The sequence below is a fragment of the Myotis myotis genome, unplaced genomic scaffold (genome assembly GCF_014108235.1).
Source record: "Myotis myotis isolate mMyoMyo1 unplaced genomic scaffold, mMyoMyo1.p scaffold_m19_p_28, whole genome shotgun sequence".
In the NCBI taxonomy this organism is placed as follows: Eukaryota; Metazoa; Chordata; class Mammalia; order Chiroptera; family Vespertilionidae; genus Myotis; species Myotis myotis.
In genome coordinates, this window is record NW_023416333.1 from 1,218,197 (window position 1) to 1,245,347 (window position 27,151).

General features: G+C 43.0%; 1 protein-coding gene and 1 non-coding gene across 3 annotated transcripts; one reads left to right on the plus strand and one right to left on the minus strand.

Moving 5' to 3' along the window:
* On the minus strand, window positions 1-25,264 carry LOC118649181 (zinc finger protein 345-like). Of its 2 annotated transcripts, none has more exons than XM_036296006.1 (3): window positions 24,912-25,264; window positions 23,919-24,045; window positions 1-131 (listed from the first exon to the last, which is right to left on the minus strand). In XM_036296006.1, exons 1-3 carry the CDS (start codon window positions 25,110-25,112, stop codon window positions 106-108), a joined length of 354 nt encoding a protein of 117 aa, XP_036151899.1. In that variant the 5' UTR covers window positions 25,113-25,264; the 3' UTR covers window positions 1-105. The 2 variants fall into 2 exon arrangements, with proteins under 2 accessions (XP_036151899.1, XP_036151898.1); XM_036296005.1 differs by lacking the exon at window positions 1-131 and adding an exon at window positions 12,622-14,842 and having other exon boundaries at window positions 24,912-25,231.
* LOC118649310 lies at window positions 18,780-18,885 on the plus strand. The gene has a single exon (XR_004965591.1). It is a non-coding gene; the product is annotated as a U6 spliceosomal RNA (small nuclear RNA).
* Window positions 25,265-27,151: the final 1,887 nt, after the last annotated feature.

Below are 27,151 nucleotides of genomic sequence, written 5' to 3' on the forward strand. Positions count from 1 at the left end.
TCTATCCACTGAGCCAAACTGGTTAGGGCTCATATTGTTGTTGTTTTGTTGTTGTTGTTGTTGTTGTTTTTTTAAATAGTCTTGAAACGGGCAGAAGCTCAGGTGTCATTGTAGCAGCAGAGAATGAAATCCTGAAAAGAGAAAACATATAGAGAACTCGCAAAACTCAACAATATCAAAACAACCATCCAAATACTCCAGGTATGAGGTCACGAATTTTCTAATACCGAGATTACGGTGACAGTGGCCCAACTCTAAGCTTACTAAAGGCAAGTTGGACAATAGTACATAAATGGTACACACAAATTAAGGCGGTAGAACTGTTAAAATGAATTGCTATTATATACTACAAAATGTATAGGGTATGAATTAAAAAAAAACACACATCGCCAAGTACAATGGCAACATTTAAAAGTAGAAGTACATGGAGCTCTAGCCAGGTGGCACAGTTGATGGAGCTTCCTTGCACACACCAAAGGCTTGGGGGTTCTATTCCCCATTCAGGGCACATGCCTAGGTTTCAGGTTCAATGCGGTTGGGGTGAGTATGGGAGGCGGCAGATGGTTGGTGTTTTTCTCTTGATGTATCTGTCTTTCGCTTTTTCTCTCTAACCATATTCTCAGGTGAGAATTTTTAAAAAAATTAAATGGAGATGTCTGGGATATACAAGAAAAAAGGCACCAATAAATCATGGATTAAGAATGTAAGAATTTGAATAATGAGAGAATCATAATATAAACTGAACATAACTGAATTTTGTTTTTCAAGTATACCTCATTTTAATGCATACCCTTATGTTACTCATTACCATCCTACTAACTCACCCACTTAATATTAATTACATATAAATATACATAAACATTTTATAATATGGAAATACGTTTATGAGAAAGTAAAATAAAATTAGGTTATACCTCACCCTAACCGATTTGGCTCAGTGGATAGAGCCTCGGCCTTCGGACTCAAGGGTCCCAGGTTCGATTCTGGTCAGGGGCATGTGCCTTGGTTGCGGGCGTATCCCCAGTGGGGAGTGTGCAGGAGGCAGCTGATGTTTCTCTCTCATTGATGTTTCTAACTCTCTATCTCTCCCCCCTTCCTCTCTGTAAAAAATCAATAAAATATATTTAAAAAAAAAAAAGAGTCAGTAGCCCTGGTTAGTGTGGTTCAGTGATGTCAGTTGGTTGGACATTGTCCCATGCACCGAAGGGTTGCCGGTTCAATTCCTTCTCACATGAATGTCTCTCTCTCTCTCTCCCCCTCTCCCTTCTTCTCTCTCTAAATATCAATAAAAAAAAATCACCTCTGTGAAAACGGTATCTCTAAATAAGGTCACATTTTTTAAAAGAATCTGTAGAAGGTCTTCTCATCAAGACAATGGAGTAGTATGTCAATTATAAATGAAAAATAAATTTAAAAAAATTTTAAAGACTCAGTAACAAATTGTCCATGGCCCAGATTACCTGTTTTGGTCTCTGAATAAAATTTTATGGCAACATGGCCATTTGTTGTCTCAGTCAGGCTGTTTTCACACTACAGTGGCAGAGTTGCGAAACTGGTTCTAGAAACATTATCAAAGATGACTTTTGGATATAAATAAAGGCAAATTATCAGTACCTGCCTAAGATGTTTGTATACCTCTCCGTCAGGTGGCTGGTAAGAAAACTTAAAATAGAAAAATTCTGTACCATCCTAAAGTACACACAGATCAAGTGTCAGTGTTAAACAGAAGAACATTTCATTAGAATAATTTAACATTCAATTGAAAACGGACAATACAAGTACGACTAGTTATGTAAAAATCTATTTCTAGCCCTGGCCGGTGTGCTCAGTGGTTGGGCATTGGCCGGTGCACCAGGAGGTTGCTGATTCAATTTCCAATAATGTCACAAGCCATTGTTTAGGGCTTATCCTTGGTAGGGGGTGTGCAGGAGGCAGCAGATTGATGTTGTGGTCTCACATCAGTGTTTCTCTCTCTCTCTCTCTCTCCCTATTCCTTTCTCTCTCTCTCTTATTTTTTTTTTCTTCCTCTCTCTTTAAAAATAAATTTAAAAACAATTCTTAAGGAAATTATTTCTGCCAGGCTGGTGTAGCTCAGTGACTGAGCATTGACCCATGAACTTGAAGGTCATGGTTGGATTCTGGGTCAGGGCACATGCCCCATTGCAGGCTCCAACCCCAGTAGGGGGCGTGAGGAGGCAGCTAATCAATGATTCTTTCTCATCCTCAAAGTTTCTCCCTGCCCTTCTCCCTTTCTCTCTTTGAAGTCAATAAAAGCATGTTTTTGTTTTTTAAATATATTTTATTGATTTTTTACAGAGAGGAAGGGAGAGAGATAGAGAGTTAGAAACATCGATGAGAGAGAAACGTCAATCAGCTGCCTCCTGCACATCTCCTACTGGGGATGTGCCCGCAACCCAGGTACATGCCCTTGACCGGAATCGAACCTGGGACCTTTCAGTCCGCTGGCCGACGCTCTATCCACTGAGCCAAACCGGTTTCGGCGATAAAAGCATGTTTTTTAAAAAACTATATCTAAATATTTCTGAAAAGAAAATATCGGCAACAATGTAACTTATAACAGGTCATTTTTAGTTTCTTCATTACATTTTTCCTAAGAGCATTTTGTTTAAAATCAGAAAAGATAGCATTCTATATTTAAAAAATTATTGTTACTGCTAGGTCACTAATGTAAGTTTATGGCTTTAAAAGTTAGCACGTGGCTCCTTTCGTCCACAAACCCAATGTAAATCTGGTGCCTGCTCATTATTCCCAAATTTCAAAACACCGCATATCTAAGAAAATTCAGTAAAAAATCTCGTATGTAGAAGCATCTGTAGACGCAAGTGGCGGACCTTCCCCACACGCCACGTGCATCTATTAAAAAAAAAAAAAAATGGTTTCCCTAAGTGGCAGCCCTGGCCAACTTTAAAATCATTTTTCGTGAGAATTTCCAGCTGAAAATATTCAAGAACACCCGAATCTGCAGCAGGATTCCAAAGCTCATCCAGGACCACCCCTCGGACCCGGACCTGTGCTAGGAACCAGCAAAGGGCCCATTGAGCCTGCCAGCTCCCGGCCCAGTGGGTGAACTTGGATGAGTTGCCTCTTGGATCCAGGACCTTCCCTTGTTTGTGATAGAGACTTTATTTGAGCTGTGTTTTTATTTTTATTTTTTTAAGATTTTATTGATTTTTTACAGAGAGGAAGGGAGAGGGATAGAGAGTCAGAAACATTGATGAGAGAGAAACATCAATCAGCTGCCTCGTGCACACCCCCCACTGGGGATGTGCCCACAACCAAGGTACATGCCCTTGACCGGAATCGAACCTGGGACCCTTCAGTCCACAGGACGACGCTCTATCCACTGAGCCAAATCGGTTAGGGCTGAGCTGTGTTTTTAAATCCTCGAGGTTAAGGGTTGACAGAACACAGGCTAAAGCGAGACAGAAAAAATGGGTGGTTGGTTTTTAACTTTGGTTTCTTATTTTAGGTCTTATTTTTCATCCTCACACCAGAATATTTTTTCCCCCATTGATTTTTAGAGTGGAGAGGGAGGAGAAAGAGATGATAGATAGATAGATAGATAGATAGATAGATAGATAGATAGATAGATAGATAGACATTGATGTGAGGGAGACACAGCAATTGGTTGCCTCCAAATACCTTCAAAAGTTTGCTCAGACTCTGCAGATATATTGAAAAAAACAACAAACAGCCCTGGCCGGTATGGCCCAGTGGATAGAGCATCAGCCTGAGCACCAAAGGGTCGCGGGTTCGATTCCAGTCAAGGGCATGTACCTTGGTTGCAGGCTCCTCCCCGGCCCGGGCCCTGGTCAGGACTCCTGCAGGAGGGAACCAATCAATGTATTTCTCTGACCTCAATGTTTCTGTCTGTCTTTCCCGCTCTCTTCCATTCTCTCTAAAAACCAATGGAAAAATATCCTAGGGTGAGGATTAACAAAAACAAACAAACAAACAAACAAACAAACAAACAAACAATAAAGGTGATTAATGTTAAAAAAAAAAAAAAGGAAAAAACAAACCACAAAACAAACTAAAATTGACACAGGAAGTTGTACCTCCAAGGCTGGGAACTCCCAGACCCCAGCCCTCATTAATACTAAATAGAAGCCTTTACGTGCAAGTGATTTACAGAAATGGGAAGATTTAACTAGACATAGTATCAATTTTAAATGGCCAAGAGGTGGTTGTGTTTGGCTGCTACATTAAATTTTTGCATGCAAAAATTCAGAAAATGCCAGCTCTAAAATTAAACTGAATGAATGGGAACTGTATCTTGACTTGGAAATTAGAAGCTTCTAAGGAGAGGGACAGGTAAATTCTTAAAGAAATTAATAACAAACTTTAGAGACTGTCTCTGAACTATTCTGAGGCTAATAGATACCCACACCCCATTCTGCTCCCTTCTATAGCTCTTCCACTATATCTTTTGCTCTCTGAGCTGCTTCCTTGTCCAAACTTGCTCTTCCCCTCCCTTCGTCCTTCCCTTTCTATCTCCTCCGCTGCCATTCCATACTGACTGAAGGGAAAATGAGAATAGAAATTCGAACAGCTCCCTTTGGTGAAAAGCTGGTCTCAGCTAGAGAGGAACCAACAATTGTTTCCACTTTATCGGGGACCCTGGTGGGTTTGCAATGCAATTTAACTGTTAAAACAGGTAATCCTGGCTATTCTAACCTATTGCAATTAATATACCTACTGGTTTCTGGGAGCAAAAGCAACGAAATTACTAAGTAAGATTCCCAAGTAAACTGTAGAGAAGTCTGTCCATTTTAAGGATTACAGGAAACTAAAATAGGATTTAGAAAAAGGAAACAAAAGCAAAGGGGATTACTCCCAGGATGTTTCCCCTTCTCATTGATCATTTGGAAGAAGTTCAAATTATAAAAAAGGAAGCCATTGAGGTCCCAGAGGATACTGGGGCTACTTTATTTGTTCTTAACCACACCCAACTAATTGCTTTCTCCAGTCAGAGTAAAGCTTCTGTACCAGTGACAGGGATATTTAACCAATGTCTGTTTTTAAATCAAAACCTGTTTCCTTCCAATGAGAAATCAGTGATGCCCACAAAGGCTTTTTCCAGAAGGATAATATGTATTTAGAATTAAATAAACCAGCTACTGAGCCAAAAGGGGAAAATGATGACTTTACAGGACTATCCCAAGAGGAAACTAACCTTGAGACTGACTGTTTGCTAACCATCTTTTCTTCATTCTGAACCCCCGAGACAGCTTAACAGGATACCCACCCTACTCATAGTGGCCCCAAGCAGTCCAGACCTGCAGAGATGCCACTAACTCTTGGATTGCTACATGTGTCTTTCTGTAGATGGGGAAGCAATCCACATTGCCTTGAGAGTCCCTTTTTGGGATAAATACTCACCAACCGGGACAATTTTTACCCTGAGTCCCTCAAGAAACAGGCCAGTCTTTTGTAACACAGCCTGACCCCAATATAAAGTGGGCCGTGGAGAAGTTTGGCCAGTTAATGACACCATTAATTTTTTTTTTAAAATATATTTTATTGATTTTTTATAGAGAGGAAGGGAGAGAGATAGAGTTAGAAACATCGATGAGAGAGAAACATCGACCAGCTGCCTCCTGCACATCCCCCACTGGGGATATGCCCGCAACCCAGGTACATGACCCCAACCCGAATCGAACCCGGGACCCTTCAGTCCGCAGGCCGACGCTCTATCCACTGAGCCAAACCGGTCTCGGCGACACCATTAATTTTAATATTTTCTTGCAGCTGGTGAGGCAGAATTTTTGGACTGGAACCTGGATTCTTTGTCTGCCAGAGTCAAAGAATGCATCCACGGACAGAAGGTGGTATAGCAAAGGTGGGGATTTATTAAAGAACAAGTACAGAGTCCCATGTGGGGAGGGGGAGAGGGGCCCACTGAGTTCCTTTTCCCTACGGCTTGTAAAGGCTGCAGATCCCCTTGGGCTGGTTACTATAGTAACTCCTGGGCTCAAAGGTCGAACCTCACATGAGACTTGTGAGGTTCTCTCTGAAAGGGCGAGGAGTACGCCCTCCACCTTGCCCCAGGGTAAGGGCTACGCCCTCCACCTTACCCCAGGGTAAGGGCTATGCCCTTCATCTTAACTTGGCCATGTGCTCAGCAAGCTTCTTCCCGGAAGATAGTCAAGGGAAGTGCACGCCATCACTATGACCACATCCTGTGTACTCGCGCCTGGCCAATCAGCAGGGCCCACAGTCCTTTCTCCTCCCCTTACCCCAAACCCCTATAAAACCTCTCTCCACACAGAGTTTTCTCTCTCTCTCGGCCACTGGAGCTTACCGTTGCATCGGTGAGTGTGGCAGGGGAGCCAAACCTAGGTTTGAAATGAATGACTCTTTGCTTTTGCATCGGACTCGCTGGCTCCCCGTGGGTTCTTGGGAATCATGTAATCTGGGCACAACACTCTCCTTATTGTTTTCCTATTCCCTTTGGGCTTTCTTCTTCTCCTTCTGGATGAAGGGCTTCCTTCCCTTTATTTTGTAAATGTAGACCTTTTGCTGTTCCCAGCTCCCTCATTCAATGGAAATGTGCCTGTAGCAGCTTTTCAGCTCCCCTACTCTATGGAAATATACCTTCTGCTGCTCTGCAGCCCTGTGCCTCTTCCATGGTCCCCTTAATTTCTAAAATTTCCCAAAACCTGTCTTTTTCACCCCCCAAAATTCCTGTTTCACAAGGACCTGTTTTACCATTCCCAAGAAAACTGGACAGAGGTTCCATTTATCTAAGAGCATTATGGTTCTCAGAGCCAAACCTGAGCTATGTGCTGTCTGCAAACTAGAAAAATATGCCCAAATGGCAAGAAACATACCAAAAATTGGGTAAATGGATTTGTCAGGCCTTTGTTGTGGTGTGAAAGTACTGATCTTGTTTTATATATGCAATCTTTACAGGGCCAAAGATATGGCTCCAGGTCATTTAATTTCTTTTACCTTCCCCAAACCTTCCCTGTTTATCACAAGAGGTTTACAGATAATTAGCTTTATAAAGCCAAAGTCCCAGGACCTTTCAAATGCAAATATTTGGTCTTCACCAAGAACTCTTGTCTGGGCCATTTTTAAAAATACAAATTTCTGAAAGGTGATTCTTATCAAAAGGGGGGGAAAAACAGAACTGAAGCAAGTAACTTTAATTATTTCCACTATTGCTTTATAAATTAGTGAATATTTTTTCTTTTCTTATTTTTTTAATTAGTGAATTTTAATTAAAGTCATTGAATACCTACATATTTTGAAATAATGTGTAATACTGAAATACTGATTGCTAAACAAGTCTTAAGTTTGTCTGCTTATGGTTTTTAAAAAATATATATATTTTATTGATTCGATTCGAACCTTGACCGGTTCGATTCTGGTCAAGGGCATGTACCTTGGTTGCAGGCACATCCCCAGTGGGGGGTGTGCAGGAGGCAGCTGATTGATGTTTCTCTCTCATCGATGTTTCTAACTCTCTATCCCTCTCCCTTCCTCTCTGTAAAAAAATAAAATAAAATATATATTTTATATATATATATAAAATCAGGGCTGCAGAAAACACACAGTGAGTGCCACTGTCTCAGACAAGAGTGAGGATATAGAAGACAGAATCACAGGGGAAGTGCGTCCCCTAAATGGAAGAGAGGTGAGCACCTGTGAAAGAAACCAGGATCCTGTAGGTCTCTAGCATCACTTACAAATAGGGCCCCAAATTCATACCCAGTTGTCCCCACGCCTGCAGGGTGAATGTCAATGCCACATTCACACATCTCTTGGTAGAGTCCAACTGAGGCATCAGATTCATCACAGTGGATGGGATCACAGCCTGACATCCAAAATGTGGGTGCAGGTGCAGAGACCCAGCCCAAATTATTAAGGTCTCCAGAGGGTCAAATTCTGTGCTGGGATCAAAGGGGAGGCAGACAAACAGCAGCTCACTCTGAAAGCAGGTTCTCCTGCAGAAACCACTGCAGCTGAGAAATGATGGCGTTCCCCTGAACACGGGGAGGCCAAGGGTAAGTGCTCTGACATCTTAGGAAAATCATCATAATTGCAACAATGGAAAGAGCACCTTCAGCTGATTCTCCCTGGTCCTCACAGCGTACCCGCCCCAGGCTCTGGAGCCAGAACCCCATGTTGGAATCCAGCCTCTTATACCAGACACATGTCTGCTGAGGAAACTTGCAGAGCCTCCGTCATTTCTCTCATCCTTGATGTTGCCAGCAATTTGAAATTAGTTTCCACTTCCCAGGTGGTTGTGAGAAATGAAAAAGAAAATGCTCCAAGAGCTAATCCTGGAATCCTCTCACCAGCAAGGACTCAGTTGGTTTTATTGATCTTCAGAGGTTAAGGTAAGTGCCAACATCACCTTCATGTCACTTTCAGCCAAATGAGATTCAGGGAAGCTCTAGAATCACCTGGAGATTTGCAGGTAAAGAACCCACACTGAGACCTCAGGGCCCACAGCATCTGCCTCCCTGCAGGTGGGTCAGAGGGTTCTCATGAGCCTCATTTTTTTCTCAAGCACACCCCAAGTCAAGGTGTTTGTCAGCATTGGGAGAGTGAGGGATATCTGGCCCGAAATGTCTCTATACTCAGAGGCTAGAGCTGCCTGAGCCCAGTCAGGCCACCGGCAGAGATGTCTCACTGCAAATAGACATTTTAGCATTTGTCCTCCTCCAGCAGCTCAGGGATAGAGCAGTTTGCGGAGGAGAAAACTAAGCCCAGACTAGAGGAAGGGATCGTTTCCCCCATGAGTCCCAGTGATATTCGGCAATCTGGGATTCAAATCCAAAATGCCTGACCCGGGGTAGAAGGAGTCTGATCCCTGCCCCCCATTTCTCTCTGCACTGGCTTTGGGACTCTAAAACACCCTGACCACCCTGATGCCATCGGGTCCTCCTGGGAGACCTGTTCCAACCCAAGAACCCGCATGACAGGAGAACGGGAAAATGCAGAAGACTACAAAGCAAGGGCTTAGTGCAGGATCAGATAACTGGTGTTCTGAAAGCGATACAAAATATTAATAGTGCGGGTTAAAATGAAAAGTGTCCATTGCATTGTGTATAGCAGGAGAAAGTAAAAAACATTAGGACATATCATTCCAACAAGAAAAGCCTTTATTCCATAAAGCCTAAAAAGGCACCACGTGAAATCCCAATATCCATCTTGGTTGTTTCACTCTCCTTTTGTTAAACAGCCAAAACTCACAGCAGATTAGGCAGAACCCATGCCCAAACATTTGAACAGAGATACAGAGTTAGCAAGAACACACCCCAGGAAGGGCTCACTGTAAATCCTTAGGAGAAAGCAATAAAACAACAGTGCGGTAGCATGACAAAGTTTTAAAAAGTGTCTAAATAAAAAACGACTGACCAAACCAAGTATTCTCTAATATGAGGAGGAACTGAATCCCTCCTATGCTGCTGGAAAATGCACAGGCCAATCAGTGTCAATCACTACTTTCAAATATCTATATGTTAAACCTTCACCCCTCTGATGACTCAAAACTTTGTACTGTTATTGACAAGGATAAATGAAACATATCCTCAATAAAGAGTTCTACAAAAATGTTTGTGGCAGTTTAAATAAAGTCAAAAATTAGAAATAAGCATAGCAAATGAATAAAGCATGCTAAATTCAAAGATAAAATCATTTCTCCCCCAAAAAGGTGAGCTACTAATATAGCATTAACAAATCTCTAAACATTTATGCAACGTAAAGAGCAGAAAAATATACCCAGATTCCCATCATCTAAAGTTCAGAAATTGCAGTTATCTATTAAGATGGAATGTAAATTAGTGGTTCTGTGAAAAGCTATGAAGGGCAGAGAGATGCAAAAAGAACACGCAGTGAATGATATTGAAAGTATTGTGACAACAGTGAAAGTTCCAGTAAATGACTTATTGTCATTTACCCTTGTGAATGCATATGTGGACTCCTCAAATATTATACTTGACATGTCAGTTTTTAATAAAACCATTTCAAAATTGGTTCAAGATAAAAGAAATTTCCATGTCCCTTTTTTCGGGAAAAAACAGTTCTGACGTGATATTCAATCCCTGGTCTCATGCCCAGTTAAAGAGACTTGCCTTAGTGACAGCAAACAAGGGCTTTCACCCAAACCAACAGGAATGCTCCCTGGTTCACAAGTCACATCCTGGCCTAGAGATACCCCTTTTTTACAAATAGATTTTTATTGATTCCAGAGAGGGAGACGGAGAATAGAAACATCAATGGTGAGAATCACTAATCAATTGCCTCCTGTACAGACCCTCCTGGGAATCGAGCCCACAACCTGGGCATGTGCCCTGAGCAGGAATCGAACCTAGGACCCTCAGTCCACAGGCCGATGCTCTATCTACTGAGCCAAACCAGCCAGGGAACCCCTTTTCTTTATCATTCTTTTTTGTTTTTAAATATATTTTATTGATTTTTTACAGAGAGAAAGGGAGAAAGATAGAGAGTTAGGATCTTCAATGAGAGAGAAACATTGATCAGCTGCTTCCTACACACTCACAACCAAGGTACATGCCCTTGACCTGAATCGAACCTGGGACCTTTCAGTCCTCAGGCCGACGCTCTATCCACTGAGCCAAACCGGTTAGGGCAGCGGTTCTCAACCTGTGGGTCGTGACCCCTTTGGGGGTTGAAGGACCCTTTCACAGGGGTCGCCCAAGACCACTGGAAAACACATAATTATATATTGTTTTTGTGATGAATCACTACGCTTTAATTATGTTCAATTTGTAACAATGAAATTGGGGGTCACCACAACATGAGGAGCTATATTAAAGGGTCACGGTATTAGGAAAGTTGAGAACCACTGGGTTATGGCTTTATCATCTTTTTGTGCCAAGGCACCAATGGCTCTGAAGTGAAATTCTCAGAGGCCACAGAAAATACTCGTAAACATGCGTGGAGATTCTCAGATCTGTGCACATGCCACCCTGCAGCGTTTTCCTCAAACAGTTCTGAATGCACATTCATAAGCTCATTCCATCTCGATGGCAGCAATCTCTTCCAACACCATGTAGGCCAGTGGTTCTGTAGCAATCATGGCTCCCCTCATCCCTATGGTCCTCCAACCAGTGATCATCGCCCCTGGAATTATAGGCATTAGTGCGAAGAACCCTTTGTAAGACCTGGACAAGAGATCTCCCCCACAAAAATAGAAAATAATTCATGTTCCTTCCGGAAGGATCTGAGGTTGGCACAGCTAGCCACTCTTTGGAGTGATCTCCTGAAACTTTCCTAAAGCTCACAGCATTAGGCTTGATATGAGGGCTTAAATCTGGCCTAAACTGCTGAGCTAATTTCTGCACCCTGTATTCCTCCGGTAGGCAGAGAAAGTTTGAGATACCCATTAAATCGTTCACCTCCTGATGCCTGTGGAACCCAAATCTGCTTATAAACTCCCACAGACAGTAAATAGAACACCTAAGTTAAAGAAGACTTAGAAAGTCTTTCAATATTTTACAAATCAAAGGGACAAGAGCTTGGCAGTTCTTGCATCCGTGACTTAGCCACTCAAAAATCTGTCACTGTTACCTAGAAAAAGCCTGTCCCTGGGAAAGGTAGTTGTTCTATAAGCTGCTCGCTGAACTCAGGTGAAGTTTTCTGGGGACCACAAGTCAGATGCATATGGCAAATAGAGTGAAAGGAAATAAGACCTTGTACAAGCCCAGGCTGCTCCCAATTTTCTCAAAACAGAGAACTGAGTTAGCTTTCTTGAGCACATGAGGATGGTGACCTATGCAATCTGTGAAAGCCATATAGGTGGACCAGGTGAAATAGCTTCATCAACCAGAATATGTAATGAGATATACGCTGTGGCTCAGGGGTGAGATTGAACCTATAAAACAGGTCACGATTCCATTTCGGGTCAGGACACATGCCCAGGTTGTAAGCTCAATCTCCAGTTGGGGATGTGCAGGGCACAGTCGATCAATGATGCTCTCTCATCATTGATGCTATTCTCTCTCTTTCTCTCTGAAATCATTAAAAATATATTTTAAAAAAGAAAAAGAATATAAATATGTTTAAAGAAAAAAAAAAGGATTGACAGTGGTTGTCAACCTGGTGTACAGGACCTAAGTGTAGAAGACAAAAACAACAATGTAGTGCTCAAACTGGTTTGGCTCAGTGGATAGAGCGTTGGCCTGCACACTGAAGGGTCCCAGGTTCGATTCCGGTCAAGGGTATGTACCTTGGTTGCGGGCACATCCCCAGTAGGAGGTGTGCAGTAAGCAGCTGATTGATATTTCTCTATCATCAATGTTTCTGACACTCTATCCCTCTCTGTAAAAAAATAAAATAAAATATATATTAAAAAACAAGAACAACAAAAAAACCCCATGATGTAGTGACATAGATCTGGAAGACACCTGTGTAAATAACAAATTTTAACATATATGTGTGGCTCAGTGGGATCCCATTCAAAGTACATGCCCAGATTGCATGCTCAACCCCCAGTAGAGGACGCACAGGAGCAAGCTGATTGATGATTATGTGTTGTCATTGATGTTTCCATTTCTTTCTCCCTCAAGCTTCCTCTCTGAAATTAATAAAAACTTTAAAAAATAAGTGCAAAATACACACACATGATTTTCACAGCACTCAAATTTATTGGGAATCTCACTACGCTTGATGTTGCAGTGTATGAGATTCAGTTCAGACAAATAGGGCTTCATGGAATTTCTTATAGTATTGCTATGGGTGAACTAAAAAAATCTACATTTCCTACATATCCAAGACCTTCCTCCAATATGAAGTCTTATGTGGGGAGTAGGGTTAGAATTTTGGATAAAAGATTTCCCATATTAACTACACTCATCAGGCCTTTCTCTAGTGTGAATTTTCTCATGACAACTAAGGCAATATTTGGTGGTAAATGACTTCCCACACTCACTGCACACATAAGGCTTTTCTCCAGTGTGAACTCTCAGATGACGACGGAAGCTACTACCACTAATAAAAGATTTTCCACATTCACTGCACTCATAAGGCCTTACTCCAGTGTGAACTTTCTGATGACGACGGAAGGCACTACTACTGGTAAAAGATTTTCCACATTCATTGCACTCAAAAGGTCTTTCTCCAGTGTGAACTCCCATTTGATGGTAACGGAGGCTACTTCCACAGGTAAAGGATTTTCCACATTCACTGCACACATGAGGCTTTTCCCCAGTGTGAATTCTCTCATGCTGATGAAGGACATTTCTCCGAGTAAACGATTTCCCACATTCACTGCACTTATAAGGCTTTTCTCCAGTGTGAATTCTCTGATGACAATGAAAGGCATATTTCTGAATAAATGATTTCCCACATTCCCTGCACTCATAAGACCATTTTCCAGTGTGAACTCTCTGATGATAACGAAGCTGATAGATACTGTTAAAAGATTTCTCACATTCATTGCACTTATGCCTTTCTCCAGTGTGCACTCTCTGATGGTAATGGAAGCCACTACTACTGACAAAAGATTGCCCACATACATTGCACTCATAAGGCCTTTCTCCCTTGTGAAATCCCATCTGATGGTAACGGAGGGTTTTTTCATAGGCAAAAGCTTTCCCACATTCACCGCACTTATAAGGCCTTTCTCCAGTGTGAACTCTCTGATGAGAACGAAGATAATAAATACTATGAAAAGATTTCTCACATTCATTGCACTTATAAGGCCTTTCTCCAGTGTGAATTCTCTGGTGACGATGGAAAACATTACTACTGGTAAAAGATTTCCCACATTCATTGCACTCATAAGGCCTTTCTCCAGTGTGAACTCCCTGATGACAACGAAAGGCGTCTTTCTGAATAAATGATTTCCCACATTCACTACACACATAAGGCCTTTCTCCAGTGTGAACTCTCTGATGATAACGAAGATGATAGATACTCTTAAAAGATTTCTCACATTCATTGCACTTATAAGGCCTTTCTCCAGTGTGAACTCTCTGATGGTGACGAAGGGTATAGTTCTGAATAAAAGATCGTTCACATTCATTGCACTCATAAGGCCTTTCTCTAGCGTGAACTCTCTGGTGGCGATGAAGGTAACAGATCCTGGTAAAAGATTTCCCACATTCAATACACTGATAAGGCCTTTCACCTTTGTGACATCTCTGATGAGAAAGGAGGCCAATACTACTGGTAAAAGATTTCCCACATTGACTGTGCTCACAAAGCTTCTTTTCTGCATGAAATCTCTGATGGTAACCAAAAGTGGAAAATCGGGCAAAATATTTTCCACATTCACGGCAACAAAAATATGCTTTGCCAGTAGGGACACCCTTGTCCCAAACACACATGTAGTTATAGCCAATGGCTTTCTTACATTCTTTTGTAGTAAAATAATTATTTTTACCTTGATATGTCACCCCACACATTGAGATACCACTTGGCCTGTCACTGATCTGAGTGGCCTTTTGCTGGAAATGGCCTGCCATGCTAAGGATGTCCTGCTCCACCTCTCCACAGGTAAAAAGCTTCTGAAACACATTGAAATTGCAGCTGTTTTCAAGTGAGACACTGTTCACACCTCTTATCAAAGGCTTCTCTCTCAAGTACTGCTGCTGGTGCTGGTGAAACTGTGCACTGAAATAAAATTGTTTTGCACATGCCCCACACCTCAACAGTATCTGCCTGTGTTGTAATGCCTGCTGATGAGTCAACTGGAAAATGTTTCTCAAAACTAGTCCACAACTCTCACAGGGGTGGCTCTCCTGGGAAGACAAAGCTAACTTGGCATTCATTGCCTGTGACACTCTTACAGAAATGTTCTCTTCAAAAGGTGCCTCCACATTCTCTGCTCCACAGCAGCAACCTAAATAAAAGGAAATGCAGGTGAAGTACATGATGACTTTGGAAGGAAGAAATACCCTCATCTCCACTGTCTATCTGTCACAACCAGGCATGATTGCAAGGGATGCTTTTTAAGACCATGAGTTAGACTCTGAGGAAATGGCTGTTATACATTACTTGACTCCTAAGGTCACTCAATGGTGGAGACCTCAGCACGGGAGGGGCAGGAACATATGATGGGACACAAACGAGAGAGGCAGGGCCCACTAGTTGTTCCTTTATAAACAGTTTCCTGTAGGACCATTCTAACTGATCACGCAGTCTGTGTAGAACACTGTGAATGTGCTTGAACATATTAAAACCCATGGCATTCCACCACATGATATGGATGGTTAATATAATATGTGACACACTGAGGCTCTAAGGGCATGGACCAAGGAGTGCAGTAAAGAGGAACCTGTTTGGAGAACAACTGAGGTACAAAGTGTAGAGAGGGAAAGATTATCCATAAGCTAGAAACCTAAGTCAAGGTAACAGTTATATTGAGTAGTTTAGCTATAGATTGTGTGGCTCAGTTGGTTGAGAATCATCCTTCCCATGGAAAGGTTCCCAGATAGAATCCCTGTCAGGGCACCTGCCCAGGTTCCAGGTTCAACCGTCATTTGGGCTGCAAACAGGAAGCAAACAATCAATGGTTCTTTCTTCTCTCTCTCTCTCTCTCTCTCTCTCTCTCTCTCACTCTCTCTCTCTCTCTCTCTCTCCTCTCCCCCCCACCCCATCCCTCCTCTGTGTCTAAAATATTTTTTTTTGAAAAGAACTGAGTAGTTTGCAAAGTGTAAATAATAAACAAGCAAAAGTAGAATGGGGTACAGAACTGGCAATGGTAGCGAAACAATATTGAAGAAAATAAGTTCTTACTTATAACCTTAATAAAGCTCTCGTGTCAAACTCTTTCCAACAACCCTTCACCAAGGCAAGACGGCCACTGGGTCCACCCTGCCATGGATGTAGTCCACTTCCTCCTATAATGCACAAATGATTCTTCCCCTTAAATCCTAGTTGAGCAATTCCATTGGATACAGATGACAGATATCCTAAAAAAAAACCCTGAAAAGATGCATGGCCAGTATTGTGGTAGAACAAGAGAGCACAGAAGAAACCACAGAGAAAAAAACACAGCAAAGCAGAATAATAAAAAAACAAAACTATGTGAGTGACACCAGCAATATAGCAAAATAGGAGATAGAATTTATCTCCCTGCCAGAATAAGTAGACAGGTATCCACAAACAAACAAATTAACACCCACCAGAGATGGGAATAAGAGCTTAATAAAGACAAAGAGCAATGCAAAAGAGCAAAAAAGGAGAGAACTGCATAGAAAGAATGACTGGGAAGATGGGCAATCAAATATACTTGAAGATAGCGAGGGTTAAAAACCACAGCCAGAGTAACAATACTCAATGAGTGGAATGTTCTGTGAAATACACTGCAAGGTTTTGTTTTGAAAAACTGCAAAAGCCCATATGACATCTGTGAACTCCGCACAATATACACATCAAAGGAAGATTTAGTGTTTGTTGGCATGAATTATCAAAGAAATAATTTTGGCCGCAACCTACCATAGAATAGAAACAGAAATCAGTATGTCCCCAGCAATATTTTTCACCCTCAATTGTCAATGAAAAAAATGGCTACCAAAGTCATTGTGGACTCATACATTATCTATACTATATACTAATAAAAGGGTAATATGCTAATTAGACCGGACATCTTCTGGACATCCTTCCAGGTATCTTTCTGGAAAAAGCCACAGTGGTGGGGGCCGAGGCAGAGGCAGTTAGGGGCGACCAGGCTGGCAGGGATGGGCAGTAGGGGTGACCAGGCTGACAGGGGAGGGCAATTAGGGGCAACCAGACAGGCAGATAGGTGAGTGGTTAGGAGCCAGCGGTCCCAGATTATGAGAGGGATGTCAGGCAGTCGAACATCCCCTGAGGGGTCCAGGAATGAGGAGGGTGTAGGCTGGGCTGAGGAACATCCCTTCCAATCCCCCATGCACGATTTTCATGCACTGGTCCTATCGATTATTATTATAACCTCAACTCATAGAGCATCAAGAAGGCAAGACTTTTGAATCTTTTCTCAAGATCAAAATAACACCCCTACCAAGCAACACCCTTTATCACTCATGCAGATAAATCTATTTCTCAGGCCATAATTGGTCCATAAAGGTGAAAGGATTAAAGGAGTAACTGCTTCATGAAATGTGAAGACACATAATACAGTAATAAAAGAAATATCAAAGGGAAGAGAAAATGGCAATGGAGTACGTGGAAGGCACACTGACAAGCTCCCAAGACCAAGCTGGTAAGACAACTAAAATGCAGGACAACCAACCTGAAAAATCAGCTGAGCACTAGCTGGAGAGAACCCTGATAACAAAGAACGGGAAGTGGGGATTGCATACAGACTAGTAGGCAGTGCGGAAGCATGAAATGGTTGGCTGGGTTCTCACAGACAACAGTTGAATTTGCAGAGGGATATTTTGGCTGTGGGCTGTTCCCACTAAGAACTCTGGTGTCTGAACCCCAAGCTGAGATCCCAAGCCCAGAGCAGGAGAACTGAGGGGGGTGCCCGCAAAACATATGGCTATAAAAGCGGCAGAGTTGCAGTCTGCCAGAGAGATGGCTGGAAATGCAGGCACCCTCTTAAATGTGCAAAACTTCCTGTGCAGGCACTCACCATGGGCTCTGGCAGACGGAGGGCAGAGTGGACTGGAACTGTGTGAGGAGAGTCCAGGACTGAGGTCTCTGGGGTTGGAGTTCTGAGGGCAGCCACCCTAGTATCCTGTGCTAAGTCATTTCCTCATGATGTGAAGGACACCTTTCTGCTGTGGACGTTTGCCATGGGGGGGGTGGGGGCAACTGTCAAACCCGGTTGGAACACCTCTCACTCCACCCTGCAGTCAATAGCCTGAGGGTAATCAAGGCTGACAACAATAAGACTGCAGGCTAAGGTGGGTCCTGGAGGCTTTGAGTCTTTGCCTGATCTCCTTCTGGGCCCAGGGATAGGAAAAGCAGACCTGGTGCACATTTTGGTCCTTTCCAAAGGAACCTGCCACAGTAGAGGGACCACCAAACTGCGGATTGCTGATAGCTCCAAACCGGGTACACAGTTCCAATCACAAGCAGTGTCTGACATTGTCCTACTCTAGAGATCAGAAGTGTAGCAGAGCTACCCAAATGCAAACAGGCAGCCAAAATGGGGAAACAAAAACGCAACCTCCCAAGAAAGAACAAGAGAATTCTCCTGAAGAGCTATCATTCAAAATAGATGGTGAATAAAGAACTTTCCATAAACACACACACACACACACACACACACACACACACACACACACAAAAGGCTGCCCTAACAGGTTTGGCTTAATGGATAGTGTCGATGTGCGGACTGAAGGGTACTGGGTTCGATTCCAGTCAAGAGCACATGCCCAGGATGTGGGCTGGATCCTGAGTAGGGGGCAATCAGGATGCCGCCAATCAATGATCCTCTCTCATCATTGATGTTTCCATCTCTCTCTTCCTCTCCCTTCCTCTCTGAAATCAATAAAAATATATTTTTTAAAGAAATATTTAGCCGAAACCGGTTTGGCTCAGTGGATAGAGCGTCGGCCTGTGGACTGAAGGGTCCCGCGTTCGATTCCGGTCAAGGGCATGTACCTTGGTTGCGGGCACATCCCCAGTAGGAGATGTGCAGGAGGCAGCTGATCGATGTTTCTCTCTCATGGATGTTTCTAACTCTCTATCCCTTTCCCTTCCTCTCTGTAAAAAATCAATAAAATATATTTAAAAAAGTAAAATAAAAATAAAAAATATTTAACCCTACCACTTGAAGAACGGGAAAGAGAGGAACAAGAAAAGCCCAAAGTAGAAGGAAGGAAATAATAAAGATTAGAGGAGATGTGCTCACTTCGGCAGCACATATACTAAATTTGGAAAGATACAGAGAAGATTAGCATGGCCCCTAAGAAGAAGGAAAAAAATTAAAAAAAAAAAAAAAAAGATTAGAGGAGAAATAAATCACTTGGAGGCTAAAAAAACAATCAAAAAATATCAATGAAACCAGTATCTGGTTCTTTGAAAGGATAAACAAAATTGATGAATCATTAGCCAATCTCTTTAAGAAACAAAGAAACAAATAAATAAAATCAGAAGCAAAAGCAGTGAAATAACAACTGATACCACAGAAATACAAAGGATTTTAAGAAAATACTATGAACAAATATTGATATATAACAACAAGTTGGACAATGAGGATGAAATGGACAAATTCCTAGAAAAATACCTCCCAAAACTGAATCAGGAAGAAGCAGAAAACCTGACTGAAATATAAGCAGTAAAAAGAAAAACTTCCCCAAAACCAAACCCTGGGTTTGGACAGCTTCACAGGGTAGTTTTACCAAACATTCAAAGAACTAACATCTAAACTCCTCAAACTACTCCAAAAAAATCCAAGAAGGAACACTTCCAAGCTCTTTTTATGAGGCCAGCATTATCCTAATTCTAAAACCAAATAGAGACACTACAAGGAAAGAGAATTACAGGCCAATATCCTTGATGAACACAGATTTTAAAATTCTCAACAAAATATTAGCAAATCGGATCTAGAAATATATTAAAGAGATCATACACTATAATCAAGTGGGATTCATTCCAGGGATGCCAGGCTGGTATAATAGACACAAATCAATAAACATGATACATCATATAAACTGAAAGACACAAATCACATGATCATAAAATAGATGAAGAAAAAGCATTCTATGAAATCCAACACCCATTTGTGATAACAACTCACAGCAAGCTGGAAATAGAGGGAGCATATCTCTAAAGGCCATATAGGACACTCAACATCATACTCAATGGGCAAAAATTAAAACCATTTCCCCTATGATAAGAACAGAAACCAGACAGGGATGCCCGCTTTTACCACTATTATTCAACATACTACTGAAAGTCCTAACCATAGCAATCAGACAAGAAGAAATAAAAGGCATCCAAACTGGAAAGGAGGAAGTAAAACTCTCATTATTTGCAAATTGCATGATATTATACAAAGAAAAACCGAAAGACTTCACCAATAAACTACTAGATTTAATAAATGAATTGGGCAAAATCAACAGGATACAAAATCAACACCCAGAAGTCGATTGCTTTTTCATACATCAAAGAAGAATTCTCAGAAAGAGAAACTGAATAAACAATCCCATTTACCATTGCAAAAAAAAAAAAAAAAAATTAAGATACTTAGGAATAAACTTAACCAAGGAGACAAAAGACCTGTACTCAGAAATCTACAGGACGTTGAAAAAAGAGACAGAAGAAGATGTGGATAAGAGCATCGGTCTGCGGACTGAAAGGTCCCAGGTTCGATTCTGGTCAAGGACATGTACCTTGGTTGTGGCACATCCCCAGTAGGAGGTGTGCAGGAGGCAGTTGATCGATGCTTATCTCTAATGGATGTTTCTCTCTATCCCTCTCCCTTTTTCTCTGTAAAAAATCAATAATATATATATATATATATATATATATATATATATATATATTTTTTTTTTTTTTTAAAAAGGCCATGAATAGCTGCAGGAGGAAAAACATGGTTGGAGAGATCACAATACCTGAGAAGTTTTACTATAAAGTCACGTACTCAAAACAACCTGGTGCTGGCACAAGAACAGGCATATAGATCAACGGAACAGAACAGAGACCCCAAAAACGAACCCAAGCCATTACACTCAATTAATATCTGACAAAGAAGGCAAGAACCTCCAGTGGAGTCAAGATAGTCTCTTTAATAAGTGATGCTGGGATAATTGGACAGATACATGCAAAAAAAAAAAAAAAAAGAAAGAAACTAGCCCACCAACTTATACCATACGCAAGAATAACCTCAAAATGGATAAAAGACTTAAATGTAAGTCATGAAATCATAAAAATCCCAGAAGAAACCATAGGCAGCAAAATCTCGGACATCTCTCGTACCAATATGTTTACGGTTACATCTCCTAGGGCAAAGGAAACTACGGAGAAAAGAAACAAATGGGACTGCATCAAAATAAAAAGCTTCTGCACAGCAAAAGAAACCATTGTGATAAAATGAAAAGGTAGCCCACTGAAAGGGAGAACATTTTTGGCAATGATACAGCTGATAAAGGGTTAATATCCAAAACATAGAAAGAACTGCTACACTTAACAAAAGGAAGACAAATAGTCCAATTAAAAATGGGCAAAGGACCTAAATAGACACTTCTCCCAAGTGGCTAAGAGACATGAAAAAATGCTTGAAGTTACTAATCATCATGAGATGCACATTAAAACGACACCTGTCAGAATGGCTACCATGAAAAAAAATCAATAAATGAAAAGTGCTGGCAGGATGTGGAGAAAAGGGAACCCCAGTACACTGCTGGTGCAAATGCAGACTGGTGAAGCCATTATGGAACAGTATGGAGTTTCCTCAAAAAAATAAACATGGAACTGCCATTTGACCCAATGATCCCACATCGAGGAATATATGCTAAGAAACCCAAAACACCAATCAGAAAACATGCATGCACTCCGATGTCATAGCAGCACAATTTATATTAGGTAAGATCTGGTACTAGCCCAAGTGCCAATCACTCATTGAGTGGATAAAAAAGCCATGGTATGTGTACACATGGGATACTATGCAGCAGTAGAAAAAGAAGGACCTCTTGCCCTTTGAGACAACATGGAGGGACCTGGAGAATATTATCCTAAGCAAAATAAGCCAGTCAGAGAAAGACAAGTATCACATGATCTTACTCATCTGTGGAATCTAATAAACAAAATAAACTGATTAACAAAATAGATCCAGAGACATGTAAGCATGGGACAAACCGTGGAATCTCAGAGGGAGGTGCTGGTGTAGGTGGGTGAGAGGAGAAAAACCAAAGAACTTTTATGCATAACCTATGGACACAGACAACAGGGTGGCGTAGGCCTAGGGGAGGGTATGTGGTAGGGCTAGTAGGGGTCAATAGGGGAGTAAAGGGGACATAAGTAATATTTTCAACAATCGATAAAATAAATGCCTAACAACCATTACAGTGGAACAACCAGAACGACTGATGGCTATGATGGCAACTGACCACCAGGTGGCACATGATCAACACAGGAGCTGCCTCCTGGTGGTTAGTGTGCTGCCACAGGGGTGAGCTGCTCAGCCAGAAGCCGGCCTCACAGCTGGCGAGTACAGCAGCTGTGCTGGGAGCTTCTCTCCCACCTCTGCGGCACTGCTAAGGAGGAGCGAGCCAAGCGAAAAGGAGCAGTGAGCAGGCAGGCGGTAAGGAGCAAGGGGTCCTACAGTGCTGAGCCGCACCCCTCCAAGTGCATGAATTTTGTGCACTGGTCCTCTAGCCTATATCTAGAGAAACCTAAGGGACCAAAACACAAAGGACTATCTGACAGTCGCTATGATGTGCACTGACCACTAGGGGGGATATGCTCAACACAGGAGCTAACCCCTGGTGATCAGCGTGCTCCCCTGGTGGGAGCACTGCTCAGGTGACTGACAGGCGCCAGATGCCAGGCTCCTGCCTGGTGAGTGCCACTGCGGTGGTCCAACCCCTCCGCCTCTGTGGCAGTGTGCTAACGAACAGCGGACACTGGGGCTGGGATGGGTGGGAGGGGCACAAAACCCGGCTGAGACACAAAATCAACCAGTAACAAAAGGAAAATATCAGCCATAGCCAGTTTGGCTCAGTAGATAGAGCAGTGATGGTGAACCTATGACACGCGTGTCAGAGGTGACACGCGAACTCATATTTTTGGTTGATTTTTCTTTGTTAAATGGCATTTAAATATATAAAATAAATATCAAAAATATAAATCTTTCTTTTTCTATGGTTGCAAATATCAAAAAATTTCTATATGTGACATGGCACCAGAGTTAAGTTAGGGTTTTCAAAATGCTGACACGCCGAGCTCAAAAGGTTCGCCATCACTGAGATAGAGCGTCAGCCTGAAGAATGAAGGGTCCTGGGTTTGATTCTGATCAAGGGCACATGTCCGGGTTGCAGGCTTGATCCCTAGTAGGGAGAGTGCAGGGGGCAGCCAAGCAATGATTCTCTCTCATCATTGATGTTTCTATCTCCCAACTCCCTCTTCTTTCTTCCCTTAAGTCCATAAATATATATTAAATTAAAAAAACACACACAAAAAATACAAAAGAAAAATATAGGTAGACAAATCATTTTCATTTCTGAGAATGAAACAAATGCTGGAGATGATAAATTACAAAGAATGAATTGAAAACAAAAAATGAAGAGTATTAAAATCAGACATGAAAGAATACATGATGTCAAAGACACATTATTTGAAATCATTCAGGTGGAAAGAAAGAGGAAAAATAAGTTTACAGAATGGGAATCCTGTGAAACACAGGCGGGTGGGAAGAGACAGAGGAAAAACAGGAAGGGAAAAAGAAAAAGGCATAAAAAATTTATTTTAAAAAATAAAGTAAGCTGCTCTAGTTAGTTTTTCTCAGTGGACAGTGTGAGCCAGGGGACTGAAGGTCCCGGGTTCAATTCCAGTCTGGAGCACAAGCCTGGGTTGTGGGCTGGATTCCCAGTAGGGGACGCGCTGGAGGCATGTGATGATTGATTCTCTCCCATCATTGATATTTCTCTCTCTCTCTCCTCTCCCTTCCTCTCTGAAATCAAGAAAAATATAAAACAGTAACAACAAGACACAGGCTAAGGATGTAGAAAAAATATCCCCAAAAATATGTACAAATGACCAACAGGAATATGAAAAATACTTTTCCTTGCTAATCAAGGTGGAATCCATTAGGCTCCCTGCCACACTATCAACCACATATTCATCCCTATGAGTTCAGTGCAGCAGGTATAAGGGCTGCACGGTGAGAAGCTGGCAGTGCAAGCAAAGGACAGCAACTACCCAGAAAACTGGAAATCACCCAGTGCCCACGGTGCACATGTGAGGACAGAGTGCACCTGGGAAAAGGAGTCTGGGGAAATGCAAAGCCAAGTCCGGGTCACTGGTGAGAGTGAGGGTCTTACCCAGGGAGGATATAAGTTCAAAGTTCTCCAGCATCACATTCAGGTACAGCTGTCTCTGACCCTCATCAAGGAGGCTCCATTCCTTCCTGGAGAAGAACAGGGCAATGTCCTCAAAGGTCACGCCAACCTGTTAGAATTGAGACAATTGAAACCAGAGCTGTCTCTTTGAGAACCAGTAATTCTATTCCTTACACACATGTTCCCCACCTCAACCTCCTCTAGGGCACCCCAGTCTAGTGTGGACACCAGGCCCTAATGCCAGTGCTGGCTGCTCTCTCATCACAGTCCCATTACTCACTGTGATGGCCCTCAGCAGAGCAGCTGGGCTGGGAAGGGGGACAGCAGAGAAAGACCATCTAAGCTCTGGGCCATGCCTGCAGGGCCCCAGCCTTCCTGCCAATCAATACCACTGCAGTCTCCCAGATCATGCCTCCAGGACAAAGATAAACATTACCTTATGCCTCACCCTTAGGTCCCCACACCAGGTCCCCGGACCATCAGCTCACACTTGCTCCAGATGTGCACACCACTGGGTAATGTTTATCCACTTCTCATGTTCAGATCCCAGGTTCACTCCCTCAGCTCTGCCCCCTTCCTGCTCCAATGCCACTGGATCTCGCTGGACTCACCCATGAACTTGGCATATGGCGTGTAGAGAGCTTGGAGTCCAGCCGGATCCAGGCCCACCCCAGGCCCCTGATGGACCCACAGCCGGGAAAGCCCGATTGAGTCTGTGCTGTCCTCCCTGCAGCCTCTGATCTTGACGTCATTAATCACCACTCACATCCGCATGGGAACCTCAGATACTAGTCACCCCCGTCCTCTCTGCCCTGCACTTGCTGTGTCCTCAGAAGCCACAACACTCCTCTCTCCCCTCCGCCTTCCTCACGGTCCTCCACGCGGGACTGAGCTGCAGGACGGGACATGCAACCGCCCCCGGGGATGCCCTGTTCCGTGTGAGGAGGCGGCGAGGGCCCGGGGACTCGCACTCACCTCTGCCCAGCGATTCAGCGCGGGCGCCACCATTGCACTCAGTGGAGGAAGCAGGGCGGGAGCGGCGGGAGAAAAGGCAGCCGCGGGAAGGGCGGTCCCTGTCCGGGCCACGGAGCGGGTCACCCGCGTTACCACGTCCATCTTCACACCCGCGCGTGTGCTGTGTGCACCACAGCTCTCCCGGCTTTTCCCTCGGGGCATCTCCACTAGAAACTAGCGATCTGGTATCTCGGATGAGGTAGCGGCGGTAACCTGAGTGCAGACAAAACGCCCGCATGCAGACGCCGGAAGTCCCGCCTCTCCTAGCTTCGCCGGAAGTGCGTTTTCTGACCCTTCATTGGTTGCCGCGTGGTATTTCACATTTAGTCTTTGCATACTGTGCGTCAGTCCAAGACCAGGTAGAGGGTTTTCCGACCTCACTCCAGGAGAAAATACCCAGATCCGCCTCTGGAGAGGCTAAGAGATGTCCCATCCTCATGAAAGAGTCATCTTGAAAATGGCTAAAGGAAGTCGTCATCTTTTCCTGGTGAAGGGACTTGAGTACGTGCAAATGAAAACACATGATCCCTGAGCCCAATACAGCGACTCATAATAAAGAGGTATGAATGCAAGAGTCTAGAACATTTTATACAAAAATGACCTACTTACACCATCGTATATGAATGGGAAAAATATAATACAGGAATGTAGGACAGACTTTTGAAATAAAAAAAAAAAACCCACTAAGACGCATAATATAAACTTTACTTCATATTTTATTTTTTGTAGATAAATAGGGACAGATACAGACACTATGAGAAAGACACATCCACTGCAGCTGAGATGATGGTGTTCCCCTGAATACGGGGAGAATACATCTTAAAAAAATCATCATAATTGCAACAATGGAAAGAGCACCTTCAGCTGATTCTCCCTGGTCCTCACAGTGCACCCGCCCCAGGTTCTGGAGCCAGAATCCGATGTTGGAATCCAGCCTCTTATACCAGACACACGTCTGTTGAGTAAACTTGCAGAACCTCCGTCATTTCTCTGATCCTTGATGTTGCCAGCAATTTGAAATTAGTTTCCACTTCCCAGGTGGTTGTGAGAAATGAAAAAGAAAATGCTCCAAGAGCTAATCCTGGAATCCTCTCACCAGCAAGGACTCAGCTGGTTTTATTTTTTTTAAAATATATTTTATTGATTTTTTACAGAGAGGAAGGGAGAGAGACAGAGAGTTAGAAACATCGATGAGAGAGAAACATTGATCAGCCGCCTCCCGCACACCTCCCACTGGGGATGTGCCCGCAACCCAGGCACATGCCCCTGACCGGAATCGAACCTGGGACCCTTCAGTCCGCAGGCCGACGCTCTATCCACTGAGCCAAACCGGTTTCGGCTCAGTTGGTTTTTATTGATCTTCAGAGGTTAAGGTAAGTGCCAACATCACCTTCATGTCACTTTCAGCCAAATGAGATTCAGGGAAGCTCTAGGAATCACCTGGAGATGTGCAGGTAAAGAACCCACACTGAGACCTCAGGGCCCACAGCACCTGCCTCCCTGCAGGTGGGTCAGAGGGTTCTCATGAGCCTCATTTTTTTCTCAACCACACCCCAAGTCAAGGTGTTTGTCAGCATTGGGAGAGTGAGGGATGTCTGGCCCGAAATGTATCTATACTCGAGGCTAGAGCTGCCTGAGCCCAGTCAGGCCACCGGCATTGATGTCTCACTGCAAATAGACATTTTAGCATTTGTCCTCCTCCAGCAGCTCAGGGATAGAGACGTACCTCATAGGCAGTTTACAAAGGAGAAAACTAAGCCCAGACTAGAGGAAGGGATCGTTTCCCCCATGAGTCCCAGTGATATTTGGAAATCTGGGATTCAAATCCAAAATGCCTGACCCGGGGTAGAAGGAGTCTGATCCCTGCCCCCCATTTCTCTCTGCACTGGCTTTGGGACTCTAAAACACCCTGCCCATCCTGATGCCAACTGGTCCTCCTGAGAGACCTGTTCCAACCCAAGAACCCCCATGACAGGAGACCAGGAAAATTCAGAAGACTACAAAGCAAGAGCTTATCATAAGCATGATCAGATGACTGGTGTTCTGAAAGCAATAGAGAATGTTAATAGTGCGGGTGAAAATGAAAAGCGTCCATTGCATTGTGCATAGCAGGAGAAAAGTAAAAAACATTAGGACATTCATTCCAACAAGAAAAGCCTTTATTCCATAAAGTCTAAAAAGGCACCACATGAAATCCCAAT

Coding starts and splice junctions, on each gene's coding strand:
- LOC118649181 (XM_036296005.1), bottom strand. CDS start 25,112: ATGCCCCGAGGGAAAAGCCGGGAGAGCTGTGGTGCACACAGCACACGC. Junction 24,046..24,911: donor CGCTGAATCGCTGGGCAGAG/GTGAGTGCGAGT, acceptor CAATTCTAACAG/GTTGGCGTGACCTTTGAGGA. Junction 14,843..23,918: donor TGAACTTATATCCTCCCTGG/GTAAGACCCTCA, acceptor CCTTTTATTTAG/GTTGCTGCTGTGGAGCAGAG.